Source organism: Hyla sarda, chromosome 4 (genome assembly GCF_029499605.1).
Source record: "Hyla sarda isolate aHylSar1 chromosome 4, aHylSar1.hap1, whole genome shotgun sequence".
Lineage (NCBI taxonomy): Eukaryota > Metazoa > Chordata > Amphibia > Anura > Hylidae > Hyla > Hyla sarda.
Genome location: NC_079192.1, coordinates 281,952,267 through 281,964,854, shown reverse-complemented (window position 1 = coordinate 281,964,854; position 12,588 = coordinate 281,952,267). Strand labels below are relative to the sequence as shown.

Genomic DNA, 12,588 nt, shown 5'->3' with positions numbered 1-12,588 from the left:
ATCCTTTTAGATAGGGGATAAGTTGTCAGCATGGTAGTACCCCTTTAAGTGTTCTGGCAAAATTATATGATCAGAATTTTCTGTCTAAAATTCTGACCAGAAAATTCTAGAGTGTGAATGGGTCAACGGAAAACCCATTCACATGCATGGGAACCTTCACTCAGTGGATTCCTGTCGGAAATTCCATAGTTTAAACCTAGCCCAAGGGGACACAACCTACTTTCAGCATAGGATATCTAGTTCATTTATTCATATCACAAGATGCATAACAAAGGAACTGCACATTGTAAAGTTTGAAGAAAAGTTGCTCCAGAACTTTTTTATGTGGAATACAAATAGAAAAAGTCCTTAGTATATATGCTTTGAATTGACAAATGGGTCCGATGGAGAACACTGTTAAAATGTGATAAGTTAATTTATTCAAAAATCCAAGTAAGAATTCACAATTTTTACAACTGTATTTGAAAAAGAAATGTGTGCATTCCATATTAATAGAAGTAATAAACTAAAACATTTCATTAAAATATAAAAAAAATCTAATTCCTTAATTTGGCAAGGAAAATGTGAATCTTTAATAATAAAATGAAGCTCAATTCTTCTTTCTACTCTATATTACACAGTAATAGGGTAGTCATGGCACACAAATATAATTTACTATACAATAAGCGCTGACATTGGTTGAAAAGATATGGACCTTATAGTTCAGAAGTATATATGGACACTAAAGCCAGATTTTTCATTTCACACTAAATAAATGTATCATTTTATACTATTATAAAAAATATTACAAAAATACTCTGAAAAATACAGGAAATGTTCTGCTAGATGATGGTTCTTCACAAATGCCAAGCTTACATGCTGTAGCAAGACAACCTTATTGACATCAGTCTGGATGAGGGTGCTTGTGACATACCAAACTGTACGGTACAGACAAAAATAGTCCTTAAAAACTCATGTCCCCTTTAGGTGTGTTGCTATGGATAGGCTTAAAGGGGTACTCCGGCGCTAAGACTTCTCCCCTATCCAAATGATAGGGGATAAAATGCCTGATCGCGGGGATCCCACCGCTGGGGACCCCCATGATCTTTCACACAGCACCCCGTTACCATCAGCCCCCGGAGCATGTTCGCTCTGGGTCTGATGACTGCCGATCACGGGGGCCGGAGTATTGTAATGTCAAGGCTCCTCTTCCCCCCCAAATGCAAGCCTTTGAGAGGGGGCGTGACCACGGCAGGACCCCCGCAATCAGGCATCTTATCTCCTATGGTTTGGATAGGGGATAAGATGTCTTAACACCGGAGTACCCCTTTAATTCAATGTGTAGGGATATCAATCTGGACTCCAAATTGCTGAGATAGGGCTTTAAGCTTTTCTTCAAGGAGTATATTCTTTTTAACTTCCTCATTGTAGTTGTACTTGAGATCCTCAATCTCTTCAAAAAATGTAGGATCAAAATTTTCAAGTTCCTTTTTCAACCTTTTGATTTCCTCCTGTAAAAAAAAAAAAACCGAAATAGTTACTGTAAAGTCTCCTTGGACATATTTTCATTATAGGCTTCAAGCCATCCAGACTGTGCCTGCTCCTAGACAGCCTCACATTTCCTAATGTGGTACACACAGCATTCGTTCGCCTACTCCAAGCGCAAATTGTGTATCTGGGGAGCATGATATCGAGAGCGCAGAAGAGGTTTGACAACAAAGGCGTCACTAACAGCAGTAAGGCAATTTCACTTTGCCTTTTATATCAGATACTACAGTCAGGTACATTAACCCCTTCATGACCCAGCCCATTTTCACCTTCATGACCTGGGCATTTTTTGAAAATCTGACCACTGTCACTTTAAACATTAATAACTTTGGAATGCTTTTACTTATCATTCTGGTTCCGAGATTGTTTTTTCGTGACATATTCTACTTTATTTTATCGGTAAAATTTCACTGATATTTGTATCCTTTCTTGGTAAAAAATCTAAAAATTTCATGAAAATTTTGAAAATTTAGCATTTTTCTAACTTTGAAAGTCTCTGCTTGAAAGGAAAATGGATATTCCAAATAAATTACATATTGATTCACATATACAATATGTCTACTTTGTGTTTGCATTAAAAAATTGACAAGTTTTTACTTTTGGAAGACATCAGAGGGCTTCAAAGTTCCGCAGCAATTTTCCAATTTTTCTCAAGATTTTCAAAATCGTAATTTTTCAGGGCCCAGTTCAGGTTGGAAGTGGATTTTAAGGATCTTCATATTAGAAATACCCCATAAATGACCCCATTATAAAAACTGCACCCCCCAAAGTATTCAAAATGACATTCAGTAAGTGTTTTAACCCTTTAGGTGTTTCACAGGAATAGCAGCAAAGTGAAGGAGAAAATTCTAAATCTTCATTTTTTACACTCGCATTTTCTTGTAGATCCAATTTTTTAATTTTTACAAGAGGTAAAAGGAGAGAAATCACCCTAAAATTTGTAACCCAATTTCTCTTGAGTAAGGAAATACCTCATATGCGTATGTAAAATGTTCGGTGGGCGCAGTAGAGGGCTCAGAAGGAAGGAGCGACAATGGGATTTTGGAGAGTGAGTTTTTCTGAAAGGGTTTTTGGGGGGCATGTCCCATTTAGGAAGCCCCTATGGTGCCAGAACAGTGGACCCCCCCACATGTGACCCCATTTTGGAAACTATACCCCTCATGGAATGTAATAAGGGGTGCAGTGAGCATTTACACCCCACTGGCGTTTGACAGATATTTGAAACGGTGGACTGTGCAAATCAAAAATTTTATTTTTCATTTTCACAGACCACTGTTCCAAAAATCTGTCATACACCAGTGGGGTGTAAATGCTCACTGTACCCCTTATTACATTCCGTGAGGGGTGTAGTTTCCAAAATGGGGTCACATATGGATATTTATTGTTTTGCGTTTGTCAGAACTGCTGTAACAATCAGCCACCCCTGTGCCAATCGCCTCAAATGTACATGGTGCACTCTCCCTTCTGGGCCTTGTTGTGCGCCCCCAGAGCACTTTGTGCCCACATATGGGGTATCTCCGTACTCAGGAGAAATTGCATTACAAATTTAGAGGGTCTTTTTTCCCTTTTACCTCTTGTGAAAATGAAAAGTATAGGGCAACACCAGCATGTCAGTGTAAAAAATTTATTTTTTTACACTAACATGCTGGTGTAGACCCCAACTTCACCTTTTCATAAGGGGTTAAAGAAGAAAAAGCCCCCCAAAATGTGTAAGGCAATTTCTCCCGAGTACGGCGATACCCCATATGTGTCCCAAAACTGTTGCCCTGAAATACGACAGGGCTCCAAAGTGAGAGAGCGCCATGCGCATTTGAGGCCTGAATTAGGGATTTGCATAGGGGTGGACATAGGGGTATTCTACGCCAGTGATTCCCAAACAGGGTGCCTCCAGCTGTTGCAAAACTCCCAGCATGCCTGGACAGTCAATGGCTGTCCGGCAATACTGGGAGTTATTATTTTGCAACAGCTGGAGGCTCCGTTTTGGAAACAGTAGCGTACCAGACGTTTTTCATTTTTTGGGGGGAGGGGGGCTGTGTAGGGGTATGTGTATATGTAGTGTTTTTTACTTTTTATTTTAGGTTAGTGTTAGTGTAGTGTTTTTAGGGTACAGTCACATGGGCAGAGGTTCACAGCCAGTTTGCCGCTGGAAATTTGAGCTGCAGCGCAAAATTTGCGCCATCTCAAACTTGCAGCACTCACTGTAAACCTCCGCCGATGTGAGTGCACCCTGTACATTCACATTGGGGGGAGGGGGCAAACATCCAGCTGTTGCAAACTCCGAGCATGCCCTTTGGCTGTCCGTGCATGCTGGGAGTTGTAGTTTTGCAACAGCTGGAGGAACACTGGTTTGGAAACACTAAGTTAAGTAATAAACTTTCAAGTGTTTTGCAACCAAACTTAGTGTTTCCAAACCAGTGTGCCTCCAGCTGTTGCAAAACTACAACTCCCAGCATGCATGGTCTGTCAGTGCATGCTGGGAGTTATAGTTTTGCAACAATTGCAACAGCTGGAGGCACTGAGGTAGGAAACGGACAATGTTTCCCAACTAGTGTGCCTCCAAATGTTGCAAAACTACAACTCCCAGCATGCCCAGACTGCCAAGGCATGCTGGAAGTTGTAGTTCGGCAATATCTGAAGGATCAGATGTTGCCGAACTACAACTTCCAGCATGCTTGGGCAGTCTGGGCATGCTGGGAGTTGTAGTTTTGCAACATCTGGAGGTCCACAGTTTGGAGACCACTGTATAATGGTCTCCAATCTGTGCTCTTCAAGATGTTAGAGAACTACAACTCCCAGCATGCCTGGACAGACTGAGCATGCTGAGATTTGTAGTTTTGCAACATCTGGAAGAGCACAGATTGGAGACCATTACACAGTGGTCTCCAAACTGTGGACCTCCAGATGTTGCAAAACTACAACTCCCAGCATGCCCAGAAAGCCAAAGGCTGTCTGGGCATGCTGGGAGTTGCAGTTTTGAAACTCTCAGAGGCAGCAGTGAGATCGCTTTACGGCGATCTCACTGCTGCCAATGAAGATGCTGCACTGCTGCCGGAAACTCACCTCCGGGACGCAGCGCAGCCGGGACCGCCTGGAGGACGTCGGGACCGCACGGAGGACGCCGGGACCGCTCGGGACACCGCTCGGACGGGTAAGTGATGCCGGGGGACGGGTCAGGGACACTTAGCAGAGCGGTGTGTGTCCCGATCCCCGTGATCGGGACTCACACACCGCGCTGCTATCAGCTAGTCAGATTTGACCAGCTGATAGCAGCGATCGCTGGGGGGGGTGGGGGACGAAACCCCCTGTGGTCGCACGGTAAGATGGCTGGCTATCAGTGATAGCCACCATCTTTCCGAGCGCTGCGGGGTGCCGCGAGTAGTGGCAGTAATGTCCATGACGTACCTGTATGTCATGGGTCGGGAACACCTTGCCACCCATGACGTACAGGTATGTCATAGGTCGGGAAGGGGTTAATATGCTGGGACATTTTAGAATAAGTTATTGATAATTAAAGAATGTAATGCAATGTCTTTACAAATTAATAAAACAATTGATTAAATATATATATATTATATATATACACACTATATAAATTCTCCATGGGGGAGATTTATCAAAACCCGTCCAGAGGAAACGCTGCTGAGTTGCCCATAGCAACCAATCAGATCACTTCTTTCATTTTTGAAAAGGCCTCAGAAAAATAAAAGTGATGTGATTGGTTGCTATGGGCAACTGGTCAACTTTTCCTCTGCACAGGTTTTGATGAATCTCCCCCATTTATTTTTACACCTTCCAGCCCTGCACTGATAAGGGCGGAGTTCTTATAAAAGCTGTGCTTGCAACAGGCTGTAATAAATGGCTGGGATTAGAGTTCCAGGCTGTTTTACTTCACACAAGCCATGGCCAATGCTGACTGAAACACTTGTGGTTTTACAGAGCAAGGGGGCTCTTTCTGAAAGCCTCCCGACACCCCTGTTGCACAACCATGAGATGTGGATGGGTTGCCAGTGAGTGGCTGATCGGGTATTTACTTAATGTCAAGAAGAAAACCAGATGGGCTGATCAGTAGGGACTAGGCACCTCTGGGATGGCAGTAGCAAGTTATTGTGGGAAGTGCATATTTTTAGTTGTAGGATTGCCCGAGTGCATACAGCTAAATTATGTGGTCAACAACTTAAGGCATACATTACATAAACACTAAGGTTTAGGATATAAAAAAAATAAAATAAAAAAACCCTGCTATTCAGTGTCATTTTCATCCTTCTTTGTCCCATTTTTTGCCTTTCTATGGGTGGGCACCAGAAAGCAGCCATTTTTTCCAGGAATAGCTGACCTTTGTAGCTTCCTAGTTACCAGAGCTTAGTTCTTCTTTCTTCCTCCACTGACCTACACAAAAAGTAATCCCTCATATACAGCTCCAGAGATCTCATAGAAAGAAAGAGGGCTATGGGATCCAATATCTTAGAATTTTCTTCACTGTCCCCACCAAATTATCCTTATCTATTGTTTGTGCTTGATATACAGTCATGGCCGTAAATGTTGGCACCCATGAACTTTTTCTAGAAAATGAAGAGCTGAAGATTGCCGAACAGCTCTCCCATAGAACTATATGGAGGGGGCGTGGTGGCCTCTGCTTCGGGCAGTGGTCGTGACGCGCTTCTGTGCTAGCGTACCAGGGCTCCATTTAGGAGATCGCGGGCTACCCCAGCGCTCTGACCCCACCCCCCTGCAATCAGAAACTTTGAGACTTGTCTTTTAATGCTGGTTCACACACAGTATTATGCTTAGTGTGTTTAACTAAAACCAGAAGTGGAACAAATACAGAAAATGCTACAAATATTCCCATTATAGTTTTTCTCTTGAGTTAGTTCTACTTCTGGTTTTGGTTAAAGATACTAAGTAAAATAATATGGGGCATTTATCAATAAAATATTAGCAAAAATTGTCAAAAAGCTGCAAAACTTTTGTACAAAATTATGCAACTTTTTGTTAATTTCATTGTTCTCGCCAAGAGGGTGGGGGTTGTGGCTTCACACAAAGGGCGTGGCCACCCCAGTTCGCCTAATTTATCACAGTTTACAATTGCTTGCAAACAAACTGTGCTTGAAATCTCCATCAGCTCAGAGCTGGTGTAGATTTCAGGGAGAGCACAAGGCAGCCCTGATGCGCAGAGATTTATGCAGAGGTGCACGTCTCTACATAAATCCTGAGAGGCTGTGCTCTGACGGGGTGATGTTTAGACTGGCAGCGAAGATGCCGATCTTGGTAAATGCCCCTCTATGTGTGAGCCCAGAAATTTTTCAAGCAAATTACCTTCAAATGTACTTTCTCCATATCAGAAGTTTTAATATTTGTTTGAAGGTCCACAACTTCTTCCATCAACTTGTTGTATTTTCTGTCTTTTTCAAGAACCTCATCAGACCCTAAAAGACAATAAATAATAACTGATTTTTTTTTCTCATTTACAGTGCTGGTACAAAGAGCATAATGTTGAGGGATAATGGCAAAAGGTAATTAATATTGGGGGGGATCTTTATCCCCTTATGCCATTATCCCTCTCCCCCGCTCTCCATCTTAATGTCCTTGTGCCATTATTCCCCCTCCCTCTGATCCCCCTTGTGTCATTCTGATCCCCTTGTGTCATTATTCTGCCCCCCCCCCCTTCTGATCCCAGTTTGCGATATTGGATAATAATCCCACAAGGGGATTAAGATTGAGGGGGGGGGGGTAGTGGTAATCATTATCCCTCCCCCCCCCCCTCCATCTTAATCTCCTTGTGTTATTATTCCCCCCTCCCTCTGATCCCCTTGTGCCATTGTTCCCCCCCCCTCCCTCTGATCCCCTTCTGCCATATGGGATAATAATGGCACAAGGGGATTAAGATAGGGGGGGAATAATGGAAAAAGGGGAACAGAGGGAGGGGGGGGGATAATGGCACAAGGAGATTAAGTATCGCATTAGCATAAAGGTAAGCACACCCCATTATGAAAATAAGTAATTTTGTGACTTATTTTGTCCGCGGGTACCCCTCAAAGAAGGGTTTGTCCACTGAACGTGTCCTAAAGAAAACAAACCTTTACTTACCTCCAGCATTCCCACGGTGCCTCCAGCTGCGATCCTCTTCCTCTCAGAAAATAGTGATGCATGGGGCAGGAATGACCTTGGGTCCCAAAGGTTTTTTTTTTTAAATTACGTGCAATGGTCAACGTTGTGAAACCCCCGGTGGATAACCCCTTTAAGGCTGTAATTGGACAAGTGTCTGGTGAACCCCTGTGTAACTTTCTATAGTCTGAATCTTAAAAAAAAAAAAATATTGGAGAGCGGACAGGATCCACTTAAAAGTGCATGCAGTGATATTCAAAAGACTTCTCCACACTTATTTTACTGAGAGGGGTTTGTGCATCCTTCCTCACTACGCTTGGTTCAGCACTCCTCTATCCTCCGCATTATTTTGGAAGCAGCCGAAATCCACACACTTTTTATTTGTGTACAAGGTAAACAATTTATTAACATAAAACAATTCAATAAAAGTACTAGTACATATGGATCCGACGCGTTGCGGGGATTGTTCCTCTTCCTCAGGGATCTCTGAGGAAGGGGAACAATCCCCGCAACACGTCAGATCCATATGTACTAGTACTTTTATTGAATTGTTTTATGTTAATAAATTGTTTACCTTGTACACAAATAAAAAGTGTGTGGATTTCGGCTGCTTCCGAAGTAATGCGGAGGATAGAGGAGCCTCGAATCCTTTCAGGATTTGAGGGGTTTTTTGGATGCACAAACCCCTGTGGAGAAGTCTTTTGAATATCACTGCATGCACTTTTAAGTGGATCCTGTCCGCTCTCCAATTTTTGTATTTTTTATTTTTTTTATTCTGTGTGGTCTGGAGCCAGCTGAAATGGATTGCAGCAGGTAAGAGCCCACATGGGATATTGGATATACCGTAGGCGTTTCGAGTGTGTGAGTGGTTTGTTAAAAAAAAAAAAAAGAGTGTAAGTTCATTTCATAATTTTCCACAGTCTGAGGTGCTTGTGTGGAGAGAATTTTTTGGGATCGCTCCCAAAGGATTTTTTTCCTGTGCTTTTGTACAATAGTCTGAATATAAAATCTAGTTCAGTTCAGCAGAAGTGTAGGGGAAAGTGTAAATTTTTCATGGGGGGGAATCTTTACATCAGTTGAAAATATCCCTTTTATAATGATACACTATGACTAAGGGTCTTTAAAGGGGTACTCCACTGGAAAACATTTTCTTTTAAATCAACTGGTGCCAGAAAGTTAAATAAATTTGTAAATTACTTCTATTAAAAAAATCCCAATCCTTTCAGTACTTATCAGCTGCTGTATAATACACAGGAAGTTCTTTTCTTTTTTAATTTCCTTTCTGCCTGACCACAGTGCTCTCTGCTGATACCTCTGTCCATGCCAGGAATTGTCCAGAGTAGGAGCAAATCTCAATAGCAAACCTATCCTGCTCTGGACAGCTCCTGACATGGACAGAGGTGTCAGCAGAGAGCACTGTGGTCAGGCAGAAAGGAAATTCAAATAGAAAATAACTTCCTGTGTATTATACAGCAGCTGTTAAGTACTGTAAGAACTGGGATTTTTTTAATAGAAGTAATTTACAAATCGGTTTAACTTTCTGGCACCAATTGATTTAAAAGAAAATGTTTTCCAGTGGAGTACCCCTTTAAATCCGTAACAGGTTGTGATTGCCTGTTCTGGAAGGAATTTTTTTTATTTTTTTTTACTAAAGTCCCCGGGCTGCCATAAAAAAAAAACAAAAAAAAAAACTACATTTCTCACTTAGTCCCCAGTAATGCTGCTCATTTTGTCTGCCGTGCTCCACTTCCTGGGGCCCAATATGTCAGAGTGCCTCTCAGCCAATCACTGGTCGCTGCTGTCCCACCTCAGCCAGTGATTGGCTAAGCTTTATTCTGACATTTCAGGCCCCAGCACCAGAAAGTGGAGCAAGATGGACACCGAAGCAGCGTGACCGGAGGCTATAGGGACAGAGTGAGAGGTAACTATAGTTTTTTTATGGCAGCCTGGGCATATTGGTAAAAAAAAAAAAAAAAAACCTTTTCACTGGATAACACTTTAATAAAGCAGAATTTCTATCGCACACTTGGATGCTGGAGATTACGTTTTTTGGATTGCTGTCCTCTGCCAGAAGATGCTGCTGGTGAGTGGAGATGTGAGCTGTGTTTGCAATAAATCTGATAGCCAGTGTTTTTTACTATTAGGATGTTGGTGAAGAAAAGAAGTGTGTCTGCTTTAAAGATGATTTATTACATTTGTCAGGTTATATATAGACAATGTGCCTATATAAATAGCCATAATATGATTATACATACCAAATGTAGCAGAGTTTTGTTGATACATTTCTAGCTGGTGAACCAGCTCTGCCTTTTCATTTTCTAAGCGTTTAGTGGTCAACCTGAAACACATACAATATGGATATTTTACCCAATGACGCCACATCCAATTGAAAGTTACCGTAATCAATATTGAGTGTAACACAACAGATTGACCTTCGTACGGTGTGTAGGAAAACAATAGTGAAGCTTTTAAAAATATATACACAACTGCACTCTTGGAAGAACCATTAAAAAATATACTAACCCCTTCAGCACTTGGCAATTTTGAGATAAAATTAGTTTTTAATGCCCAACTGTGATTAAATGTTGGGGGTGTTTCTGTAGGAAACTTTCATTGGAGCATTCTTGTTTGTGTAGTTTATTTGTTATGTATGTTTTGTTTCTCGGGCAAAAATATTTTCCCTTCCTAGCTGCCATAGGGAGTTAATAGCACCTTATTAAGGGGACACTGATGGGCTTACAAAGGGAGCCATAATAGGGCATATTGAAAGCATTAAGAATGCATATTGTAGAATGGTGGATAGAATGATTATAAACTGTCTAGTAACATTAATTATTAGCACCTAGAGAAAGTGATAAACAAAACTGACAACAAACTTGAAATCAGAGGCGTAGCTTGTAGCTTCTGGGCCCCAATGCAAAATCTGCAACAGGGCCCCTTGTACCAATTATAATACTGGTCTCTTATGGGGAAGATGTGCTTTGGGGACCCCTTAGGCACCAGTTACCTCTGCACCCCCTATAGCTACGACCCTGCTTGAAATCTTCCCTGTGTTTTGTGCACTTACCTGAGTATCTGAAATTCTCTTGCAAGGCCTTTGTCTGTCTTGGCATCTTCAGGGAAATGCTTTAGAAGGTCAATCTTGGTAAAGAAAATTGTTAAAAGAGATTAAAATTTCATTACTTCATTAATATTAACATAAAAAACCGTACCCCTTAAAATAACAGGACACTGCTGAAAGTAAAAATGCCTGTACTTTCCTCCCACACTCCATATTTCAGTGCTGTGGTCAACACCTCACTCTGCCACTTAGCCAATCACTATCTGAGGCGGGACACCACTGCCGCCAGTGATTGGCTGAGAGGCAATGTGACACTGGGAAGTGGAGGATGGGGGAGACCCAGGGCACTGCAATAATGGAGGCTACGGGGGAGTATAAAAGGTAAATTCAGGCTTCTTTTGACTTAGCAGGACTGTGCATATTTTGGAAACATTTTCCAGACAACCCCTTTAAGCTCCACGGAGGCATGGAAATAAATTTAAAAAAACAAACAGACTCTCTCTTTTCTGTCCCCTCTATAGTGACTTGGCTGCCAAGGCTACCACCTGGAACCCTTTAAAGCATCAAACCTTTAAACTTTTGACACAATATTAGGCGTGTCAAAGTCACTGCATTCAATAATAAACATTAAGGAAGAGAAACACCATCCAAAAACTTGTGATACAAAAAGTAAAAACAACCTGATGTGTTAAGCAGTACCCAGCTGAGGATGGATAAAGTGTTTCCAGAAACATAGAAGAGATGCCAATGGCACAAGGACGGTTTTGTTTATTCTAACAGGATTCACAGTTACTTACTTCATCTTCTAGGTGCTGAATTGTTTGTTCGGTTTTTCGTTCACGCTCGGTTGCTTCTTTCAATAGCCTTTTCAGATCAACAATGCTGTCGTTTCTCTTTATAAGCTCTGCTTCCATCTCCTTCATCTTCGTTTCATACATCCTGACAAGTTAAAAAGGACCTTTTTATCTAGTTATTTTGTTTAAAAAAAAGTGTCAATGATATAAAAAGTAGGAAAATGCATAACATCAAGCTAAAGAAAAAGAAGGTTTGTGTGTAATACTCAAGATTTTTTTAAACTTTGCAATGGTATTGAGAAACATTTATTCTCCTGTGAAAAATGTATGGCAATACAGCCATTATGTACAGGTAGCTTCACTGGAGACTTGTCTCCGTTCCTCACAAAGCATAAAAACTTTGGCTTTAATAAAATCCCTGAGCCTTGAGGGTTAATTGCATCAGGTCTGCATTCACTGCTGGGTATGGATGTAAAAGCCATTTCTACAGCCCTTATGCCACCTTCAGATTTGTTACAGAATAGGCCTCGGTTCCCATGAAGCATATTAAACACAAAGCTTACACAATGTTTTTATTTTCCCTTTGTATTTGGTTTACATGAACATTAAATAAATACATTAAAGTATCTCCTGTACAGAACTGCACCTTAGGCTGCTTTGACACTATAAAGTTCACCCGTTAATAAATGGCTGTTATAATGTATTGTTAATGGACGTTTAATAACGGGTGAATTAACGGATGCTAATGGCTGAATAATGTCTGTCCAAATAACGGGCATATTCATCCGATAAGACCCTTTATAACATCCGTCATGTACGGACGTTTTAACACCTCTGCCCACAGACTCCCACAGCCAGGACTACTACTACTACCATCATGGAACAGACTTGTTTCCATGATGGGAGTAGTAGTTCCGCGGCTGCAGGAGTCTGTTCCATTATGGGGGTTGTAGTACAGGGGCTGAGGGATTGATCGCACAGGGTCTCACTTCTGACACCCGATCCGATCAGAAGTTATTAAGCAGGGGAGCGGGCGGCATGCTCTGCAACCCTGCAATGTTCACAATGTATTTTTTACTTTCATTTTTAAATTCCCCGCGGGGA

At 41.6% G+C, this 12,588-nt stretch overlaps 1 protein-coding gene across 2 annotated transcripts in view; it reads right to left on the bottom strand.

Annotated features, from left to right (window-relative positions):
- Window positions 1–396: 396 nt before the first annotated feature.
- Window positions 397–12,588, bottom strand: part of CEP290 (centrosomal protein 290) — a 222,731-nt gene continuing 210,539 nt past the window's right edge. For both annotated transcript variants that reach the window (XM_056574395.1, XM_056574396.1), the window contains 5 exons: window positions 11,488–11,629; window positions 10,697–10,770; window positions 9,885–9,967; window positions 6,841–6,950; window positions 397–1,490 (listed from right to left, as the gene is read on the bottom strand). In XM_056574395.1, the coding sequence (XP_056430370.1) occupies window positions 1,314–1,490; window positions 6,841–6,950; window positions 9,885–9,967; window positions 10,697–10,770; window positions 11,488–11,629 (586 nt within the window). In that variant the 3' untranslated portion in view covers window positions 397–1,313. The remainder of the gene's footprint in view (window positions 1,491–6,840; window positions 6,951–9,884; window positions 9,968–10,696; window positions 10,771–11,487; window positions 11,630–12,588) is intronic.